This window comes from Thamnophis elegans, chromosome 15, assembly GCF_009769535.1.
Source record: "Thamnophis elegans isolate rThaEle1 chromosome 15, rThaEle1.pri, whole genome shotgun sequence".
Taxonomy (NCBI): domain Eukaryota; kingdom Metazoa; phylum Chordata; class Lepidosauria; order Squamata; family Colubridae; genus Thamnophis; species Thamnophis elegans.
Genome location: NC_045555.1, coordinates 32,732,974 through 32,755,791, shown reverse-complemented (window position 1 = coordinate 32,755,791; position 22,818 = coordinate 32,732,974). Strand labels below are relative to the sequence as shown.

Here is a 22,818-nt window from a genome sequence, read left to right as displayed (position 1 = left end):
TATTATTACTAGTGTTATTGCTATTGTTATTACTATTGTTGTTGTTATTACTGTTATTATTAGACTGTAGGCAGTGCAAGAAGTCCCCAGGGCAAAGGGAAATGGAAAAAGGCTAGAAAGGGGACAACCGCTGTTGAGGGCAACTCTGCCAAAGAACTGGATGATGGGGGTTGGGTGGGACTCCCAGGTGGCTCTCACTGACCTTCCATGAGGATCGCCCTGGCGGTGGCCCACTCCAGCCTTCCATCTGAGGTCAGGAGACCAATTGGAGGCAGTCTCTCTTCCTCGCTTTCCGACATCTTAACTATCTTCCGTAACTGAGTGAAAAGGTCTCCTTCACTGAGACGCCGGAAATTAATCACCACGTCCAAAACAAAAAACTGCAGAGAAAGAATCAGGAATGAAAAGAGGAGGATGGTTTCATCTTTGAATCAAGGGACAACGGCTGCTGCCCGAAGGCCATTCTTCCCTTGCTGATGTCCTCTTGGAGGCCATTCACAACTCCTTCCTGCTTGGCCCACTCACAGTCTGCCCCCTCCCCATCACCAGCCTCTGAGCATTAACAAACGCATTCAGAAGGGGCCAAAGCAAAATTGAACGAGGCATGTTTGTGCCACACATTGGCCAGCTAGACTGGCGAGACTTTTAATTCCAAGATGTTGTTTTACAGTGGGGTGTGTGTGTGGGTGGTGGATATCAAAAAAGTAAAAATGGTGGCTACAACCATACAAAGTGTCACCTTTTTTATTTTGTTTGTACATGTCGAGCGTATAAAAAGGGGTGGGGCTCCTATCACATGATCACAGCTGCCATTTTGAGGCTTCTGAGATGTGGATTCACCATAATATAGAGTAGAAGTAAATAACTTTTTGATCCCTTTTTAAAAGTCTTATGGTGCTGTCCGGCTCCACTAATTTCGATTATAACTAGTCAAAAATTGCCAGCGCTGTTTCCCTTTGTTTTGGTGGATAACAGAACCAATTAGAGTAGAAATTTAAAATAGCTGGTAAAATCCAGTGTTTAGGGGAGTTGGAATTAGAAGACCCAGACTAAAATCTTCACTAGATCACAGACTCATTGGGTGAATGGGTTAGTCACTTTAGCACAATACATTTTACCTTGTAGGATTGTAGTTGTGGAGATACACCTGTTTAATGTACTCCACAGTAATGTCTACCTTATTTTCCTCATGCACTATGTGTCAAAATCTTTGAGAAAAGTTGGTTGGTAAATATAATTTAAAATTACTAACAAAAAAAGAAAAAGTTGTAGCTTTCTCTGGGGAAAAAAGGAAACACACAGAAAATCTGTCAATTTCAGTCTCAGTCTGTGAGGTCCTCAGGTTCTTGATTGTGACTCCAATCACCAAGAGTATCTTCAGTTTTGCTTTGATGGTCAAAAGTCCACTGAGAAAAAGGAGGCATTCATTTGGAACAAACTTTTCACTATTTTTTTTATTCCTTCTTCTCAAGCTGTTTGTAAGTTCTTGCCTCCCGGAGCTTCCCAAGAAAACAGGGCTCTTGAAACTGCAGTTGTTCCAAAAGGAGCTTTTATTAAAAGGCTTGTGATAGCAAGAGGTCTAGGCAGGAACTAAATCTTCCCACTTAACAAACAGCAAATTTAAAAACAGTGCAAACAACTCCCTCCCCCCCACAGCACAGCGATGCAGGAAACAGAAACTTCAGACAGAGATCCCTCCAATCCTCTCCCCTCCCACCAGACTGCCAGCGTCCCAATAGAAACATATGGGACCTGACACTTATGGATTTTGTTTTCAGGCATTTTTAAAAAATTCCAGCTCTATGGACTTCAATCCCCCAAATTCTCAGCACTGGCTGCATTGATTGGTGAATGCTGGAACCTGAAGTTCACATATCTAATGATCCCCCAAATGAGGCAAAACTCCCATAACCTGAATTTGCATACGGTCTTGATCAATTCAAGAAAAGTGGGTGAGGGTAGTTTTTTTTAAAAAACAACAACAACAACGTAGGATTCAGATGCCCCCACCTGATTGTTGCAAGCAACAATGATATGATCTGGTTCTGGCATAATATTGCTTTTCTGGGACACGAGGGTGTCCTTGGTAAGTCCTGGAAGACGATAAGAAGAGAAGAGTCCGTAGTATTGTTTCATACAAAGAGGGTGACCGGACAGTTGTCCACGAGCAAAATCCACAGGGAGCGCATGGCTGGAGGGACAGAATAAGAGACAAAACATAACATCTGTGGGTGAGGGTAGAAAGAAAAGAAATCTGATCAGATCAACTAGAACCAAGAGAGATAAAAACAAAGTATTGGTAGATGGATGCCAAAGCCATCATTCTTAACATGTCCATGTTCCAACCATATAACCATTCATGAATGAGCATTGGAGAAAACACAGTAATAGTCAATAATGACCAAAAATGTCTACTTCTTCCTGTCTTGTAAGGCTCTGCTGAACTTTGAAATCTCAGACAGAAAAATATGAGTGTGTTGCCATGCACGGCAGAGCTCCTTCCGCCAGAGATGATTGTATTTTTTTTTGGGTGGTGAGGCAAGGAAGATGTTAGATGGACTTAGTCCTTTCTAAAGGGCAGGCAAAATTGCTAGGACAATGTGATGTCTAATTGCCTACAATTTGGGAGAAGTTTGAGATGCTAAAATTGAATTATAGTATCATATTAATGTCTCATTCTAAGGACAGTAGAAAAATTAATAATTATAATGTTTTGTAAGCAATGTTCTCTGGAGACACTTGTAAAAGACCTTATGCTAAACTAGATGGAAACAGCAGAATTGATGAATTGTTTGGCAAAATATCCTATCACTGCCTTCTCTGGAACAAAGGTTCCCCCCCCCCCCGAGTTTCAATTAGAATAATACTTGATAGAATCTCTCAAATCAAACTGTTGAATCCCAGTGTTGAATAACTCAAGATGCATTTGAATAAATTCAAGGATTTTGCGTGCACGTAAAGCGTCTCCTCCCCCCTGCCCCCCGACCTTCCCCGATTGTTTCAACAAATTAAATCAACCCAATCCAATCTTTCAAATCACATCAAATCTATTTTATGGAGATGATTCAATTTTCAAATAGTTCTCGTCAAATTTTTGACTGTTTAGATTGATGATCTGAATGGAATGATTTGAATTGGATAATAGCCTATCATAGTCTGGATTGAAGAAGATTTATTGAACAGATCTGAAGCAGGAATGGAAGGGAGTGTGTTGTTGAGTTAAGGTGTAATCTAACACAACAGGATCACTCAACACAAGACACAACAAGTGCAGTCTGGTTCAGCAATGCTAATAAACATACACTGGCCCTCAATGGAATGACTACAAAGCTTCTGTGCTTTGGCAAATGATCATATCTATTCATAACAATATCTTAATTTCCACTCACACGGGTCTAGTTTTGTTAGGCTGCTCAGTGTTATAACATCAGGATTTCATAAATCCTTCCTGCAAGGAACTGGAAATTGTTGCCTTTTGATGCCAAACTATAATTCTGGGGTGCACAGCTTTTCCAGGGCTGAAGAGGACCACACTTGGGCTTTTGAACATGACCACTGGAACATCCTTCCAGGAGTAATGGGTGGAGACAAGGGCAAATGAACATTCTTTGCTTTTCATTTATCTTTTATTTCCATTCAACTGAAATGTCATTGTACTTCCAATTGTGTCTTCTATAATTTCCTTCATCCTCTTAAAAAAAGGAAGGGAGGATGGGAGGATGGCCTTCAGCCCTGGGATCATATGTCATTTAGCAACGTTGTTCCTGCCCAGAAAATACACTGTGCCTAGAAACACCTTTTGTGCTTTTCAGCTCTTCTAATCTTCAGCCTTCTTTCCAAGCAGTTCCAGGGTCTGGGACTGAAGTCAGATGTAATCTTGTTAATTGTTTACAATTTATGGGACTTGCCCCTAAAAGCGGTACATCTAAATTCCATCTACAATTCTCCCCAAAACATGGTTTACTTTGAGAGAGTGACTTTGTTGCTGCATGAACGCATCTCAGCCCCCTTTTGTTTCTGTTCCTCATTTAAGAAGGAATTCTATTTGTAAGAGGCAAATGGCTTACCTGTCCAGCAGAGCTTTATAATCCAGAACTCCAGAAATGAGATTGGCCGCAAACCTAGAAGTCAAAATATAGAAGCCCTATAGGATTTCTATAGCAAAAAATTATATACACATCATTGTCATCATCATCATCATCGTCGTCATCATCACCAAATTATCATGGTGGTCCTTTGCCATCTGACAATCAAGGAGCAGCTTGATAGATTGTCCATCAGTATTAATTGATCTTATTACTTCCATTTTTAAATCTCCTCTGAAAAGGAATGGATGAGATTCTCGGCTAATTTGTGCTGCAAAGTAGGTTAGATTCCTGATATGGCGTGTGAATTCAAACCTAGGTCTTCATTGAATCCTAGGTCTTCAATAAATCCATTGTTTTAACAATATATTAAGGAAGTCTCTTAACTAAGTTTCTTGAGCCTCTTCAAATTGCATTACTCCTTGAGGTGGGCCAGCCAGGAGATGCCTGTGGTTTAGCAAAAGTGCAGCAGGACAGAGCTATTTTAATGCTCCCAATCCTCTCTTTCCCTCACAAACTCTTCCTACAAAAGAATATCTTTAATCTTGCCTTACTTTTTTCCTGAAGACAGGCAAACAGTATCATGGGTTAAAAGGCTGTAGAGATTCTCAGTCATCTAGGTCATGGTTGTCCCATGACACATGAGGACATAGATAAACCTCCAAATGCTTCAACGACCCTCTAAAAGGATGCAAATGACCAGCTGTCTGCATGGAATATAAATCCTTCCATTCCCCAGTTCTGACATTCCCCTGTCAGTGCTGAAGAAGCTTCTTGGATGAGAAGTGAAACATCTTCAAAAAAAACCCCAAGAAAGTCCAGGTCTCCTGAAAAACCACCTTTTGGAACAACCATGACCTGGATGACTGAGAATCTCTACAGAATTTAGCTATGCAATTTGGGATGAAGACCCTTTGAATTGTGTGGGAGTAGGAATGGATTTCCAGAGGAAACATTGCAGACCACAGGAACCAGGAATGCTACTCAGGTGATCCTGAGGAGACAGATAAACCTCCAAGAGCCTTCAACGACCCTCTGAAAGGATGCAAACGACTTAGCTGTCTGCAAGGAATATAAATCCTTCCATTCCCCATCATCCTGTCAGAGTGGAAGAAGTTTCTTGGGTGAGAAGCGAAACGTCTTCAAAAGAAAAAGCAAGAAAGTCCAATTATCTCCTAAAAAAGCACCTTTGGGAAGATCATGGATTGTTTGTTTCAAGCCAGCTTTCATTTAGACTAGCCTTAACTACTAATGCTTTATGGTACTGTGCAGACTGATATTTTGGATGCATTATCTGTTTTTCTCTGAACAATTTTTAAATTACAATTGTCTTATTGCAGTTCATATCTGGTCAAGATTGTGTCTGGACAGCATTTTATGTTTCCTCCTCCTAGTTTAAGGTTTCTCTATAGAACTCCAGCAGGCTGAGGCCTTTTCCAGGTCAGGATGTGTGCAAATAACAGATGCAAAGCAGGAAAAAAAAAATAGCTGCCACAATGAAGCTATTTAGTTTATAGAAAAACCAGCACTGATAATACTTTTTTTAAAGATTCTGAAGAAGAGCTTCTGGTCAGGGATGTCATTCTGCATGTCAATAACATTTGCAGATCTAATGATTTAACCAGCATACATGGGATTCAGGGAGGGCTAATTGAAAAGCGGAGGCTGAGATGCAACTCAGATAGAAATGGAAGTTATATGCAGAGCTGTCGTCCTTGTGCCTCGTGACAGACTAAATAAGAAACGAGGCTTTCAAGACTTCACCAGCATTGGAATTCTTAGATTGCACTCAAAGTAAAAGGAGATGAAGCATATGATCCCATTAGCAGAACAATCTCGATCAAGGCATTTAATCAGAATTTCAATATTTTCAAATTGCCTCTGTACTTTAGAAAATGCTATCTAATATGACCTATATTCAGGGAAGCCTTGTTGTAATAAAAAAGAACAAATATATCTAAAAACATTTTTTTTAAAGGAACTTTGGAAATTTTTAAATGAAAAGTCTCCTTTAATTTTGTCTTGATTTGAGGTGGCTACATGGATAGGATAAGATGTGGCAACTACTTCTTCCAAATACTAAGATCAATCTTCTTTTTTGGGGGATCAGCCAAGTTTCTTACAATATTAGAAGCTGTCTATTACATTTTGTACCTATTTCAACATTTGAATTCATAGGCAATATTATTAATTGAACAGAATTAAGGGATGGCCAGGATATGCTAGAAAAATATACCGAAAAATTTACCATATTTTTGGGGGTATAAGACACACCAAGGTATTGAAGAGGCAAATTTAAAAAAAAGTTTTTGCACTCTGTAGAGCTCCCAAAAACGGTCCGTTTTTCGTGAAAACAGGCCCGTTTTTTTTTCAAACAAATGGCATGTTCTTGGGGGCAGGGGGGCAAAACTGAGCAAAAATGGGTCATTTCTTGCTCATTTCTGCCCTCCCCAGCCCCCAGGAGCACTCGGCAAAGCTCCTAAAGGCTGTGCACAGCAATTTTGGTGAAGGGGGCGGGGTTTCAGTAGGCAAAAATAATGCTGTATTCAGTGTATAAGAGGCACCTAGATTTTCAGCATCTTTTTTGAGGGAAAAGGGTGCGTCTTATACTCAGAAAAATACGTTGCATAGGGGAGAGGGAGAGGGAGGGAGGGAGGGAGGGAGAGAGAGAGAATAAGTATAAGTATAATCTTTATTGTCATTGTTCTTAAATACAACAAAATTGGTTTGGAGAGGGAGAGATTCAATAGATCTGAGAGAGAATCCTCTCTGTAGCCCCCAAGAAACAAGAAAAGATCTTTTCCTCAACTTGCTGCCTTCCAAATATGTCAATAACTCCTAGAAACCCTGTAGTCTAATATTGATCTGGATAGATCAGTTATAAAATAGCTTCTTATGTTACTTCTATATATTGTGCCATGTTGCTTAATCTATAATGTTAAGACTGCAATGCTAATTATATTTACCTGGAAGTTAACAATGGGATGTATTTCTGGATAATTATTTTAGTTTCCACCTTAACCTCAAGATAATGGTTTTCTTGGCATCACTGTATTAATGAATACTTAATTTTGTTCCAAAATCATGGGAATATATTTTAATCCTTGGATTGGCAGTCATTAAATATAAGAATTTGGATTTAGAGATGGTAATTTCAGAATATCAAAGCATGTAAAATTAGCCCTAGATTCACTGCTACATATCTGAAGACTATCTAAATTGTTCGTTCATCCAAATTGTCCTACAATGATACTCATAATATATGAAAATCTCTAGGAACCATTTGTGTCCTATTAAAATAACCTTCTTTTCCATTAGTGCTTCATACGGATCCCACTTCAGGTTTTAAAAACGGCTAGCTTAAAACCCCAATGGTTCATCAAAGCACGTCTATTTTAATTCCACAGTTCTGAGCAAGCTACAATCCAGAAGGCAAATGTTTTAGTTGCTCGGACATTGCAATTTGATGGAGTCTTCAATCCCCTCTGGCAGTGGCATCACTCAAGCAAAAGAGAAATGGGCCTTTGGTAGACAGGAGGGTCCGAGAGACTGTTTTACGTGGTGGTGGGGAATAAGCCATAAGTAGCAGAAGCCATTTCCAGTCCAATTTATCTTCCCAGATCATTTTAATTTCCAAATCTATAGGTAAGGGCAGACACAATGAATATGTTTTTCTTGATAAATGTGATCCTTAGCCTCCAGTTTATAGCATTAGTGGAAAATATCATAATATCTCTGTTTTTGATATTTGTTTATCTGTTCTGACAAGCAGGGCAATGTGTGTGTTTGTGTGTGTGTGTGTGTGTATACTTACACACTCATACATATAACAACTACTCATTTCCATTGTTTTTATCTACTGGAGCTGTCTGTAGTTTATCTATTTTTATTGCTTTTATTTTACATGTCATTGTGATTTTATGATGCTGCTTGTGACTAATGTCTCCAGACAATGGAAAATGAATCAGAGGGGTGGGATATAAATTATCTAATAAATATGAAAAATAACCAAAAGAGAGTGAAGGAAGAAAAAGCTGTTTCCATTTTCAACACAGGCTTATTTAAAGCAACACAAAGCGCCATCCTAACATTCTTTACCCTTTTAAAATTAAATGGGGCAGGCCAGAATCTGGCTGGGCTATAGCTGAGCTGGCATTAAAAAGAGTTTGCTTAATTGGTAGGCTGATGTCAGGCAGAGAGACGAAGGAGCCACTGGGGACTTGAAAGTTAAACCCATGAATGTCCCATGAATGAAGGGGTCCATTTCGATTGAGGTCAATTCTTGAAACAGTGATTGGAACAAGAGGATTTGATATTCTCTCTGTCTATGGAGATTCTCAGTCATCCAGGTCATGGTGGTTCCAAAGGTGTTTTTTTTTCCCCCCCTAGAGGCAACTGGACTTTTTTTTTCCTTTTGAAGTTGTTTTGCTTCTTATCCAAGAAGCTTCTTCAGCTCTGACAGGATGGTTGGGAATGAAAGGATTTATACTCCTTGCAGACAGCTGGTCATTTGCATTTGATTCTAAGGACACAGATAAACCTCCAAGTGGCCTCAACAATTCTCTAAAAAGGATGCAAAGGACCAGCTGTCTGCAAGGAATATAAATCCTTCCATTCCCCACTATCCTGACAAAGCTGAAGAAGCTTCCTGGATGAGAAGCGAAATGTCTTCAAAGAAAAACAAGAAAGTCCAGTTGCCTCCTGAAAAAAGCACCTTTGGGACAACCATGATCTGGATGACTGAGAATCTCTACAGAAGTTTGCTGAACAATTTGGCATGAAGGCCCTTTGGATGGTTCTAACTGAATGGTAGAGGATGGAAGGATTTATATTCCTTGCAGGTTGTTAGCGCTCCTTCTGAGAGTTGTTGAGCCCACTTGGAGATTTATCTGTGCCCTCAGGGTAATCTGAATAGTGCAAATGGGTGTGGAGCCTTCTTGGGACTGCGGAAAGGACCATATGGTAAACAGCCTGTGTTTATAACATATATGCCTGTTTATCCAACATATATACAGTATATACAACACAGTATATATTCCCTGTGTTGTAAACACTGTACATATTCTCTCTCTCAATCTCAAACTCTCTGTGTAAGTAGGAGGAGGCGAACACTTCCAGGGTTAGGAATATGGTTGCTTCAAGAAGTCAGTTTCTGAACAACCTTAGCATGAAGTTTGAAGCCTTGTCCTTTTTAAAACCTGTGTTGCACTGGGATACAGGGAAAAAGAGTTGAGATACAATCAGAGAGTTGTGGCTACCATCTTGACTTTTTTTGACACATCCTCCTGGTGGATGGGCCTGATTGGGAAGCCTCAGTTCCCAAACTCTGCTGTTCAGATGTGCATAGAGAAACCCAAAGGCCCAGAATGATTGTAAACATGAAGAAATAACTTAGAGATGATGCCACTGAAACCCATTTTTGTTTAGATAGCTCTACTTTGGTTCTTCAATTTTTTTTCTAAGACAGAATAATTACGTATGGAGTAAAGGATAGGTTTCATCAGGGTTTTGAATGCAAATCTGTGGATGGTGGGTTAAATTCACATGCATTTCAGTAGTCTTTCATTTAGAAAAGAGGAGGACTCAAAACAGAAATTCAAAATTGGCCGTAGAGCTGGAATAAAAATAAACAAATATATTTATGACTTTCCTGTGCATCATTTGGACAGCTGTTGGTCATAAAGTGCTACAGATGTGGCCAGAACAGAATCTTTGTGGTCTTCTGTGAGTCTTCAGATACTTTACCTCAATTGATCATCTGCTTCTTGGAATTGTTGGCAAGCAAAGATAATTCCTGGGCTAGAATTGATGGGAAGAGCTGATCGGTTATTAAGATACATGTCATCTAGCCAGTATTGCAATACCTGAGAGAGAGGGAGAGAGAGAAAGAGAAAGAGAGAGGGAGGGAGGGAGAGAGAACATGGTCTTTTACCATAAGTGCCTTTTTCTTTCTATTGTTTAAAATTTATTTGTGCCCCGCCTTTATTATTTTCATAAATAACACAACATGATGAATATTTCCAATACAGTTTCCTCTTCCTATTTTCCCACAATAATCACCCTGTGAGATGGTTTGGGCTAAGAGAGAGTGATTGGCCAAAGTCATCCATCTGGCTTTCATGGTTAACTAGAACTCACTTCCTAGTTAACTAGTCCCACCATCATGGGACTAGAACTCGCCCTCTCTTGCTTTCTAGCCTGGTGCCTTACCCAAACTGGGACTCGATTTTAATATTAATGTTCTCTGATGACTGCAGTTCTATAGTCATTTTTCCCTTCAATGTTAATCTCCCATTGTCTTCAAAAAAGGAAGTCTGTAAATAAACATTTGTCTGTGCTGATAATGTCTCTGTGATATCCGAGCACCTCAACCAATTCCTTGGTGGAGGGAATAAAGGGGAAAGAAGCATGGACCCCAGTGTGATTCTAGCTCTTTTCACATGTTCTATGATGAACATACGTATTTGAAGTTGAAGGGCAGAAGACTTACCCAGTTTTCCATTTGTTCATGTCTTTCAAGAAGCTTCTTCTGAAGGAATTCTCCCTGGCCTCCTGGTGCCCCAAACTTCTCCACAAGAGTCTTGGTTTTCTTATATTGTTCTTCAGTCACCAGATGTTTCATGCACTGAAGGTACCTATCTAATGTTTGCTGGAGGGAGGGAACTGGGAGCTTGGGCAGTACCTAATGAAAAAGAGTCCAAGCCATTAGTCACGGAATATTCCCATGCCATTTTGTTTTACAAAACTATTTTTTGTAATTTAACTTCTGCCTTGATATTCTAACCTACCACACATTTTCTTTCAGGTTCTTTCTAGTACAATATTATTATATGTTGGGAAATATCTTGCATAGAAGATGTAATTTGCTACAGATAATAAACCCTTGCATTGGATAAGACTTTTGAGTGTCCCTTGAACTTCAAGGAAATCAAATCAGTCAATCCTAAAAGAAGTCAACCTTAACTGTCCTTTGGAAGGACAGATCCTGAAGCTGAAGCTCAAATACTTCAGCCACTGAATGAGAAGAGAGGATTCCCTGGAGAAGACCCTAAAGTTGGGAAAGATGGAAGATGAAAGGAGAAGGGGACGACTGAAGCCAAAACTTTTATGCTTTGAGAAGATTTGTGAAGAAGGGACATCCTGAGCATTTCTTTCAGTCCAGAAAGAACTCATGTCCTTTGTCTTTGACCTTGAAACTTTATGGTTGATGATCTAAAAGTCTTGGTTACCTTCTTTCCTTCTTTTGCTTTTTGGTGTGTGTGTGTGTGTGCGTGTGTAAATGGGAAGGAGGATATTAGTTGATTTCTAGGTAAACATCTATAGAATTGTTCAGTACATCCATAATCTTAATCTTAATTGACAATCCTTCTACCTGAGCATTCATTCTAATTTGTTTTCCAAGTGAAGTGAATTGTTCAATTTTTAAAGGCAGCTTCACTCATTTCATCCATGAAGAGGAACACTTTGATATCTGTTCCTCTAAACCAGGGTTGTCCAACCATGGCAACTTTAAAACATGTGGACTTCATTCCAATAATGCTAGCTGGGGAATTCTGGGAGTTGAAGTCCACAAGTCTTGAAGTTGCCAAGGTTGGACATCCTTGATCTAAGCTCTTCTCCACCCCAATGGAAATTCCCCCATCCCCACCCCTCCAAATGCAACTTCCATTCTGATGCCTCTTTCCATTCCCTCACCATCTCATCTTGGCTTTGGGCGCCATTTTCTTTCTTTGCTGTGATCTTCTCTCGGATTGGCATTTTGAGTTTCCTCTAGAGCTTTTCAATGGATCGCAAAACCTGAAGGAAGCAGAGATAAACTTAACATTGCAATGCTCGGATCAGGCATTACATATCTAGATAAATTATAGCCTTTGTAGAGGAAAATCTAAGAAATAGACTTTTCCAGATGAAGAATATTTCTCTACAATCTAGAACCAAATCCCTCTTGTGTCTCCTTTTTGTTGCCTTCTAGCTACAATGGTTCAGAAGCTAGAAAGTAGAAGGGGAATCCTAAAATATTGCAGGTGACAAAAATATTCTCTATTTTTTCCTCCCAATTTGTTTTAACATGCACTTACTCTTGGTGTGGTGGCACTTATTTGCAGGGAGGAAAATGAAATCCCACCAAATTCTTTTTGATCAGCAATTTGTTTGGGGGGGGGAATTGGGCACTCCAAGATGAAAGGATAACACATCAAACAATCAACCCTCTGTGAAAATGATGAGAAAATTGAGCTTGAGCACAATTCAGTCTGTGTTTATAAATGTGTGATCAATTTGGATAAATACAGGACTGGACAATACAACCACATAGGAAAGTGAAGGTGGAATCTCCCATCCAAGAAGAGAATAAGACCTCTCCATGACAGTCTAATTGCTAAGCCGAATGCCTCCCAGCCAAATGTCAAATACAACATGTACTTATTTCTCAAGGATTCCATGCTGTAGAAAACTTAATTATGCCAAAGGCAAAAATGCTCCAGAGGCCTTTATGGACACTTCTGTCCAGTTTGATTTAAGGGGTCAAGCAAATGCTAGGAGTCAAATTAATGCTGGCTGCGTTGATTGTGTTGAACTTCTCATGCCCCATCCAGCCAGTGGACCTGCAAGGGGAGATTGAAATTTAGGGGTTCCTGTGGCCTTTACCGTCCTTCCAAAGCAAAGAGTCATCTGCAACAAAAGGAAGGGAGAGGGGAGATTGATCCAACTTTAAATCATGTCTTGAGTCAGATTAGTGTGGCTGGTTCACTCAGGACCCACCCAAAGCCTCCCTCAACTGTAAGGGAAAAAACGGGACATTCTGAAAATCTTCAGGGGTACAGGCAACAAGGTTGTGTAGGCTTCAATGGGAGAAAATTTATGATTTGCAGAATAAAGAGAGAGAGAGAGAAAGATGAATGAGAGAGAGAAAGAGAAAGATGAGAGAAAGATGAACGAGAGAGAGAAAGAGAGAGAGAAAGAGAAAGATGAGAAAGAGAGAGAAAGAGAGAGAAAGAGAGAGAGAGATGAGAAAGAGAGAGAGAGAGATGAGAAAGAGACAGAGAAAGATGAAAGAGAGAGAGGAGGGAGAGATGAGAAAGAGAGAGAGAAAGATGAAAGAGAGAAAGAAAGAAAAAGAGAGAGAAAGAGAGATGAGAAAGAGAGAGAGAGAAAGATGAAAAAGAGAGAGAGAATGAGAAAGTGAGAGAGATGAGAAAAAGAGAGAGAAAGATGAAAGAGAGAGAGAGAGATGCATTACCAAAGATAGGAGTTCAAAATGGAGAAAGGAAAGGAAATAAATGGTATTATAAACAGTTGTACCATTCCAGCTGGGGCATTTCTTATTTTCAATTTCAAACATCTTGAAGGTTTTAAAGAAGGAGAAGGAGAAATCTTATTTGCTCCACCCCAATGGTCCCGCGGGCTTCCCTGCTGTCCTTGTCTTCTCCAAACTGAAAGGCCTGATCTGAGACCACCAAATCCTTTGTCAGTTCTAAAAATGACGCAGGATTCATTGTCTCCTAAAATCGCTTTTCTGTGGCCATTTTCCCTAGAGCCCCACCAGGAGAGGAAGGAGGACTCCAAAGGTTTGGAGAGAGGGCCTGGTGAAGCTGGTAGCTCAGAGAGTTCAACCCTTGTTCATTGGATCCTGTCTCAGGGTTTCCATAGGTTTCGAGGTTAAAAAAGTCAGAGACACACTTCATCCTTGCAGCAATATGTGAGGATGGAGAAAAGCATCTTTGCCTCTCTCCTTCATTTCTAACTGGGGAGACAAAATGGAAAGAATTTCCTAGAGAGCTTCTCCAAAATCTTTTTCTGGAGGGTGTCACCCACTCATTATGGGGGAGAGAAAGGGGGGGGGGATGACCTGCCTAAGTTAAGCTTTTCTGTTTGCATAAAAATTAAGTCTCTCCCCTCCCCCCATTTCTGTTTGAATTTTTGGATTGGGGATTTTCCCAGTTCTTTCTTTCCTGGAGCATTTTTTGGGAGGCTTAGAAATGCCATCGCTTTCCCACCTCTGTCTCTGAGGGTCCTTGGTGCTCTCTGAGGTTTTCTTGCAGACATTTCATTATCCAACTAGGTAACATCAGCAGTGCAAGAAAACCACTGAACTTGGAGAGCACCAAGGACCCCACAGTCCTTCTCCTCCCTCCCCCCACCTCTCCTCCTCCTCCCCCTCCCTGCAAACCCCCCTCCCTTCTAGCAATTATGATGTTACCTAGTTTGGGCAATGAAGCATCTGCAAGAAAACCACCAAGCCACCAAAGATCCCTCTCTTCTCCTTGAGCTACAATATTCTCTTTTATTGGCATCATCTCTGTCTTTCTAATCAGAAGAAGGGGAGTCCTGGTAGAAGATCTGCATTCATTCTGAACCAAGGAGTGAGTGAGTGAGTGAGTGAGTGAGTGAGTGAGTGAGTGAGTTTGGGAGGAATAAACACAACACAGGTTAACCTAGGCCTTCTCTTCAGCCCCCAAACAGTTTCCAGTGTGTGGGAGAATGCCAGTGGCATCGCAGCTTTATTCCCTGGCTGTTGCCTGGCTTGCACCTGGATTCCTTGGCTTTTGGCTGCCTGGACCTTGGTGCCATCACCATCTGTCCCCGCATTATGCTAAAGGGACAGTCACAGGGCTGCCCTTTCACACACCTCTGATGGAAGCCAAGTGCTTGACAGGAGAACAGAAGGAAGTTCCTGCATGGAGAGGCAGAGATTTTGAAAGGGGCTGTTAACCAACCAGGATATTACAAGGCTTGCTGGCCTTTTGCTCCTGTGGAATTCTATTAGTCAAGAAACACATTTTGAAAAGAGCACTTCCGATCCCCCAAATATTATTGAAATCTCTCTCTCTCTCTATCTCTCTCTCTCTCTCTCTCTCTCTCTCTCTCCTCCCTCCCTCCCTCTCCCCTCTCTTTCTCTCTCCCCTCTTTCTTCCCTCTTTCTCACTCTCTGTCTCTGTCTCTCTCTCCACACCCTAAGTGGGGAATGGAAATAAAACAGAATCAGATTATACAATCCATTTGAAAGAAAACTGGGCTGAAGCCCATAAAAATCATTTTGTCAACATATCAGTATCAAGAAAATTACATGCACAACAAAGCTCCACCCCAACATCTAGGCCCTCATCCAGGAGATTAGAAATTTCTAATCCTAAATCAATCCTATATGGTTGCAATCGACAAAACTGTCTTGTTTAGCTCAGCAGAAACAGAGAGGTGGAGGAAAAAGAGATTTGCTCAGGTTTTTCTAGGCAGCCATCTGGTTTACAAGGACCACCTGTGTGTTTCCACTTGGATGCAAGTGTTGATTTACAGAAAGAAATCAGAGATAAATTCACTTGCATCAGGGTAAATGCTCCCCACATTGGACACATGATGGGCATGCATGCCATGGGAATGGCACTGCAACTGGAGGGAAGGATAGAAAGCAACCAACAAAACCACCACATTCTTATATGGATCCTTCTTTGGGAAATCAATTAATTGCAACAAAGAACATTCTAGAATGCAGTTTACTAGCCACCAGTTCCAGAAATAAACAAGAAACAGAAATAAACAAGAAACGGTCTATTGATGGACGGGCACAATTTTTCTTCTTTAAAAAAAGATGCATGGTGGCTGCCTGCAGCCTTATCCATCATCTCTGATTAATTGTTCTCCCTGTCAGAACATTTCTCCATAGTTCTAGGTTGCTTCTCTTCTATGCTTCTTGTGCTGCCTTCAGGTGCTTTGGAGAATAGCTTGACCCCCTGTTCTTTGTGGCAGCCCCTCAAATATTGGAAGACTATCATGTCTCCCTTACTCCTTCTGTCCACTAGAGTAGACAAACCCAATTCCTGCAACCATTCCGACCCTGGGTGAACTGGTTGTTAAATCTCTCTCTCCCCCTCCCTCCCTCCCTCCCTCCCCCCCCCTCTCTCTCTCCTATCAAAGTGGATATCCTGGGCGCTGCGCTGCAATGGAGAAACGGACAACGGAGGGAAGGAGGGAAGGAGCAGGGAGACGAAAGAGGGAAAGTGGCTTCCAGCGCCCAGATGCCCTCGCTTCTTTACCTACCTGATTTCCAGCTCCGTCGCGTTTCTCTCCGTTGTGTGCAGGGAAAGAAAAGTTGATGGGGCTAAAAAAAGAAAAAATGTTCAATCAATCAATTCCAACTTTGCGAGATCTCCCCCCACCCCGCGAGTAGTTGGAATTGATTGATTGAACTTTATATTTTTTAGTCCCACAAACTTTCCTTTCCCATGCCCAGGGCGGCGAGAAACGCGATGGAGCTGGAAATCAAGTAGGCGAAGAAGTGCTTGTGTGGGGAGCGAGGGCATCTGGGTGCCGGGCGCTGAATTGTGCCCGTTCCTAACCAGCAGCTGCCCAGGCCCACCGGAGGGAAAGCCAGCACTTAAACGCGGCTGCCTTACAGGCCAGGAATTAGCTACCGGTTGTCCCAAACAGCTGCGATCCGGCTGAGCTGGACAAACGCTACCTTGAGTGGTGCTTTTCGTGAAAAGGTGAGAATCAGACAGCGCCGCACGGCCGTCCCGCCGCTTCCACGCTCCACGCCACTTCCAAGCTACAATAACAGCTCCCCACTTTATTTTACAGTGAAAACGCGCGAAGCGATTTCCTAGAAAAAAACTATTTCAGGGTTTTCTCCCGCTTTCCGCCACAGGTTCTCCGCCCGCCCGGCTCTTTAGTCCGACCCCCCCCCCTCCCCACAAGCGCGGCCCTTTGAAACGGGAAAGAAGACGGGCGAGAGAACGAAGAGCTCCCGCCTTCAGCTGGGCGCTTTGGACTTGCCCGACCGTCAGCCGAGCGGATTCCGACTATGGAGCCTCCCCGAACCCCACAGCCCGGAAGAAGGGAAAAGCCCCGCTGGTCTCGGTTCCCCATCGGGCTGGCTCCGCCGAAGGTCGCCTGCCGGTCTCGCAGTCAGCTGCCTCCTGAAGTTTCAAGGGGCGCCACGTAGCGAGTCCCCTCTCCCCCCACGCCCGTCTCTCGGCGTTTGGTGTGGCTGCGCTGCTTCCTCCTTAGGCGCCATTTGGCCTCCTGACCGGTCGTCCAGGCTCCTCTTTCTCTTCGGCTCTTGAGGAGCTACAAAGGCCGGCAAGGAACATCTAAGTGAAGCCAACCCAGTGCCTGCATCTGCCCATCTGGAAACCCACCCCTCTCTTTACTCCCCCCCCCCCACACAAGGACACTGATAGAGGGAGTAAAAGGCAGCTTAGCGAGGTTTTCCAAATATCCCCTTTTCAGGGAGTTCCTCACTTATGTTCCCACAACCGAATTAACTCTAGTTCTGGCTCCTTCCAAGCACATTCGCCCCTCATCGGATCCAAGCGGGCTGGAGGATTGCATTTCGGAGCCCAAAGCCGCGCACTCTAAGCCAAAGAGGCACTGAAAACGGCTTCTTTGTGGGTCGTGTGAACGGAGCCGCCGACTCTTTCACTGGACGCGTGTTGCCGGAAAGCGGCTCCGTCCCGCGGGAGAGCTGGCAGGTAGGGCTCTTACCTGGGACTGGCGCGCCTGTGGAGCCGGCGGAGAGGGGAAGACTCTTTCGGCCGGGGAAGCCGTTCAAGCGGCTGGGCGCGTGCTGCCTTCGGCGGCGCTGTCCGTGGTGCCTCCGGCGGAGCTCCCCTGCCTTCTTCGGCCGCCGGGCTCCAGTCCTGAGCCTTCCTCTCCGCCAGCCCGCTACGGGCGACGAGGCAGAGCCGGGAAAAGTAGAGTCCGGGTGGAGAAGGGGCTCCTGTCGCTGGGAGAGGCCGGCGTCTGCCCGCCTCTCCTTGGCAGACCGGCTCTTCACCGCGGCAGAGCGCAGCGTCGGCGGTTCCGCAACTCCGCAAACTTCTTAGCTAGGCGGGCAGGGAAAGGGGGCTCGGCCGTCCCGGCTGAATGAAGGGCGCGCCGCCCGGGCATCGCTCTTTCTACTGGGCGACCCAGTTGGCGAAGGTGGGCAGGAGTCTCCCCAGGTGCCCCGAGCTCGCCAACCCTTTGGCTCTTGGAAGGGAGCCGGGAGAAGCGAAGCGGGCGAGTCGTTGCGTGGGCTCCTCAAAGCAAGCCCTCCCCCTCCCGACCCTGCAATTTACTCCGCGGTCAGGGAGGCTCCGGGCGGCCGCTTGAAGTGCGCCGCGTCTTTGGCGGTGCGAGAGAAGGAGACTGCAGAGCGGCCCATCTCCAACCTGGCGCCCTCCGAAGGTATGGCTGGACTACAACTCTCGCCAGCGCCATTCGGAGGTTATAGGTGAAGTCGCTTGAAGGGGAGGAAACCAACGGAGGAGAGGCTGGAGGCGTCCAAGGTCTCGGTTTCCTTCCACCTTCCTATGCCATACTTTCATTTCAAAGCCCTTGGTGGTCTATGCCAATCGGAGCGTGTGCCTGCTGATGCTCTGCCAGCCTTTGCTTGGGTCAGTCAAGAAAGTGGGCACCATGAATGGGATCTTCTGGATTGGCCCCTCCACCCAGCCTTCATTAGTGCCTGGCCCATTGTCCCTTGGATTGGGGCTCAATCTCTCCTAGGCCAATGATAGGGTGGGATTTTCCCCTCCCCCTCCAGGAGGGGATGACCCCATCTTCTGGCACCCCCAAAACACACCTGTAGTCCATACTCCTTTCTGAAAAGGGGGAGAATAAAGACCCCACGTTCATTTTTTGGCCAGGCTAAGACTGCTGGATTAATAAGGAGGAATAATGTAGATTAAACTCTCACATGAAAAGGAGGTGGGTCAAACCATTGGAGTTGCCTCCATGCTTTGATGCAAAGAAGATAGGGCTGTGTGTGTGTGTGTGTGTGTGTGTGTGTGTGTGTGTGTGTGTGTGTTTTCACAGGAACAACCTTCATTTGCAAAGGTCATTGTTCAGAGTCACTTAAGTGATGGACGTGGTAAAAATTGATAAAAAATAAATTCAGTCTAAATAGTCAATGATTCTCTAATGAACAACTGGGGCAGGGAGGATAGACAAGAGAAAAGAAACCTTCCCACAACACCATTCACCTGCTTACTAAGTATCAAACTCACAAAGCTAAGCTGGTTGTGTGAATGAGCCCCAACCTTTGGGGTTCATAAATGACCCAGGGAAGGAGTTGTGCAAATGCAGCATCTGAATTTTCAAGTCCCTGTTATTATAGGGCATTCAGAACAATGAATGTGGGAATCTTTGTTGACTGGGATGATCCTTCAAGCTGCTTCAGCAACAAGAATCAAAATGGGTCCCACTTTATGCAGGAAGAAAAAATTACCTCTGCAGCCTACCCAGGCAGGTGTGTGTGTGTGTGTGTGTGTGTGTGTGTGTGTCTCGATGGGAGGAAATTTGTTAGTCTGCAAAGCTGCCCCCAGACTGCCCCCAGTTTTTCTCCAACAGAAATAGTTCTTGGATTTGCAATCCATGGTTTTCAGGTGGGCCTTTTCAGGACCTGGATGATGTTGAATGAATAAACCTCGATCCTTCTCTTGACTAATGCCCAAGTCAGTTTCAAGGTGGCAGCAGGTCATTTCTGCCTCTGCCAGCATATCCCTTCAACCCATCTATCCATCCTTCCTAAGCGGGGAACCTATATCAGTCTGCAAGCATTTCTTTGCTGTCCTCTCCTGGATGCCAAGAGTCTTGCATCCTGAAGCTGCTTGCTCTCTCTTCCATAAGGAAGAAGAAGGCTGCCATTTTATAAGGAGATCAGGGTAGGAAAGATAGCGGAGGAAGTGGTGGATTAAGGCTCACTGGTGCCCTAAGCACTGACAAATCTTGGTGTCTCTCCTTTGTCCATACTGTACTTCATTGGTTTTTTCTTTCTTTCTCAACTTTCTGGTGTCCCCTTGGGCCTGGTGCCCTAAGCACGTGCATAATGGTTAATTCAACACTGAGCGAAGGCATCTGCCAAAAACATCTGGGCTGTTGGATCTCTTGGGCCAGTCTCCTCCAGGCACGATTCTTTGGTTGCAGTCTGGTGGATTTGCACAGGACACACTTCTGACTAAAGGTGGGTGAGCACAGCAATGTGGATTGAAGTGGAAAATTAAAACAATGAAGAATAAACTTAGTTCTCTTCCTTGCTATTTTTTCTTTCCTGTTTCTTTCCCTTCCTTCCATTCCATCTTCCCTTCCCCCACTCTCACTTTCTTTTCCTCCCCTCCCCAACACTCCTCCCTCCTTCTCTTTCATTTTTTCCTCCCTCTCTCTTTCCTTCTTTCATTCCTCCCTCCCCCCCTCCTTGTTTTGGGCAGAATATTCAGAAGAAATCTTTGAAATAGCACCCCTTCCTTTCCAGTTCTGTTGCAACTGGTCACCCTTCGAATTTAATGGCAACGTCGATTTTAAAAAAGCGAAGTGCAGCCCCAACACCTGGTTAGACCCCTTCGCCTCACTGCGAGGCAGGTGGGATAAACCAGGATAGGACGAGATACGATCGGATGCGAAGCTTTCCAATTTCCTGGCCTTGAAGCAGCGGGGTCCGTAAAGGAAATCCGTGGCTGCTTTGGGGGATTTCGCGGATTTCACCGATTCGATTTTACCCCCGAAGAGACACAGCCGCGAAGCTCTGAGATCAAAGCGAGCAGCCAGGTCGAGTCCTTCAGACAGGAGGAGGCAGATGGGTGGTCTGGAACCCTCTCGCTGAGCCGGATGGGAGCCTGTTTCCTCCTCTCTGCCCTCCGTGAAGGAGAAGGAAAAAGAAAGCAGAAACGGTTTTGGAAACGCTCCGTTCATTCATTCCTCCGGTCAGAGACAGACAACTGCGAGGAAGTTAAGAAACCTTCGATTACCGTCCCCCATAACCCGCAGCTTCGGGCTGATAGAAATCGAGGGCTTCCCAAACTTACTTGAGAGGGGGCGGGGGGGATCAAAACGTGGCCACGCAAACTCTGTCGTGCGAAAAGGGGATGAAAGTGCGAAAAACTCAGGCAAGGTATTTTGCGCAGCCGTTGGGAAGCAGAATAAAATTGACACGCCACGCAGTGAAATTGACCAGGCGGATGGAAGGATGGGACTTTGGGGAAGAAAATGGATCGGGGAGATCTCTGGTTAGCTTGGAAATCAGAGGACGGTTTGCAACCATCCTACAGAAATAGCGTAGGAGAAACATAGCGGGATCCGAAAGGGAATATAAATAAACCGTATATCAAGGATCCTACAGGAGGTTACTGAGAAGTAACTAAAGCTAAGTAACTAAAGCTTCTATTCTAATAAGTAGCTGTCTAAACTTTGGGAAAATAAATGTGAGAAATTGCAGACCTGCATTCTACACATAGTTTGTGAACATAACGGTATCTGTCTTACGGGGTGTGGCAGCGATCTATTAGAAACAACTCTTGAAAAATTCTACTGCCTTCCAACCATGATTAAAACAAACAAACGAATAAACAGAAAACCCCAAACGGAACTGATCTTAAAAGAGACTCATTCCAAACCAGAATAAAAACTAAGCCAGGATGAGCCAACTCAGTTAAAATATTTGTAAAAAGAGCAAATGTCATGCTTGGGATTTGTTTATTAACAATTTAATTATCTTTTATTGGTGTGTGGTGTGTGTGTGTGTGTGTGTGTGTATGTGTGTCCCTTTTGTAGCTTTTTTTTTTCCTGTGAAGGATTAAATTATTGTATCTATTGTTTCAAAAATAATTCATTAATTAGCTGGATATCCCAAAATGCTGATTTTTTTTTTACAGAAATGGACATACAAGTGCTAAGAATCTACCTGCCTACTATTTGCAACTGGAAGTTATAGATTTTTTTTAAAACTTAAGAATTAAGTTGTTGAGCTATCAAAGTAGATTAAAATTGTTGATCTTAAGCAGATTTCCATGAAAATAATCTCCATATATAGTAGGTACAGGAAGGACTTTGGGGTAGATACTCAGATTTGACTCTAGTTTATGTATTTTATTTGTGTATTTAGAATTCATCTTAATGTGCACACAATAAAACCAAGACAAATATTCCTGGAATGTTATTTATTTACACCCAGATGAATGGAAGAGTTTCAGACTAAAACAAAGTTTTCATTGACCAGAATAGCAGCACAACAGGAAATGAATGAATGAATGAATGAATGAATGAATGAATGAATGAATGAATAAATAAATAAATAAATAAAAAACAGGTTACAATTTTGTCTTGTTGAAAAAATAACATAACATAATTTCCACTGCTGGCATTAAAACGTGAATCTGATGGAAAATTTCCAGGTGGAGATCTGTCTATAAATGTACAATATTTATGGAGATCCTGGATGTGTATTTTTGAAGCATCTGATAAAGATGAAGCTGGTTCACACATGCATAACTGCAATATCTCTAGTGAGAAGACGCCCGAATCTAATGTCACAGACAGAACACTCAGATCATGTCACACATGCACAGCAGACATGGGGGAAACAGGGCACGTGCAGCTCGTGGCTTCCAACTTCACTATATTTTAATCAAGTATAGATAAAGTGTGCCATTGGAGCTGGGAATAAAAACGAAGAAAAATGAAAGCCAACCAAACTGATGCATCAAGGGTGATACGTGCATGTGTGAACCAGTCTTAAGTCACACACAACACTGCTGCCTCCAAACCTTTGGCAGAACCGCAGAAAGCATGGGAGGTCTACTTCGTTTCTTGTAACAAGAAAGGACCAATACATCTATGCAATTATGCTATTTGGGGATAGACAGTTTTAATCTCAATAGAGTGGTTTAAGTCCTAACTTGAGAAGGAGAGGAGAGAAGGAGCAAGAGAGAGAGAGGGAGGGAGACATAGATTGAGATTTAGAGAAAGATTAATGTATAGCACA

General features: G+C 43.3%; 1 protein-coding gene across 1 annotated transcript in view; it reads right to left on the bottom strand.

The window, feature by feature from the left end:
• CHAT (choline O-acetyltransferase) overlaps positions 1–11,843 on the bottom strand; it is a 35,760-nt gene extending 23,917 nt beyond the window's left edge. Inside the window, exons 1-6 of the mRNA XM_032232257.1 lie at positions 11,781–11,843; positions 10,576–10,767; positions 9,831–9,949; positions 4,068–4,121; positions 2,011–2,191; positions 203–380 (exon numbers count right to left, since the gene is read on the bottom strand). Coding sequence (XP_032088148.1) covers positions 203–380; positions 2,011–2,191; positions 4,068–4,121; positions 9,831–9,949; positions 10,576–10,767; positions 11,781–11,843 — 787 coding nt within the window. The remainder of the gene's footprint in view (positions 1–202; positions 381–2,010; positions 2,192–4,067; positions 4,122–9,830; positions 9,950–10,575; positions 10,768–11,780) is intronic.
• Between the last annotated feature and the right edge of the window lie 10,975 nt (positions 11,844–22,818).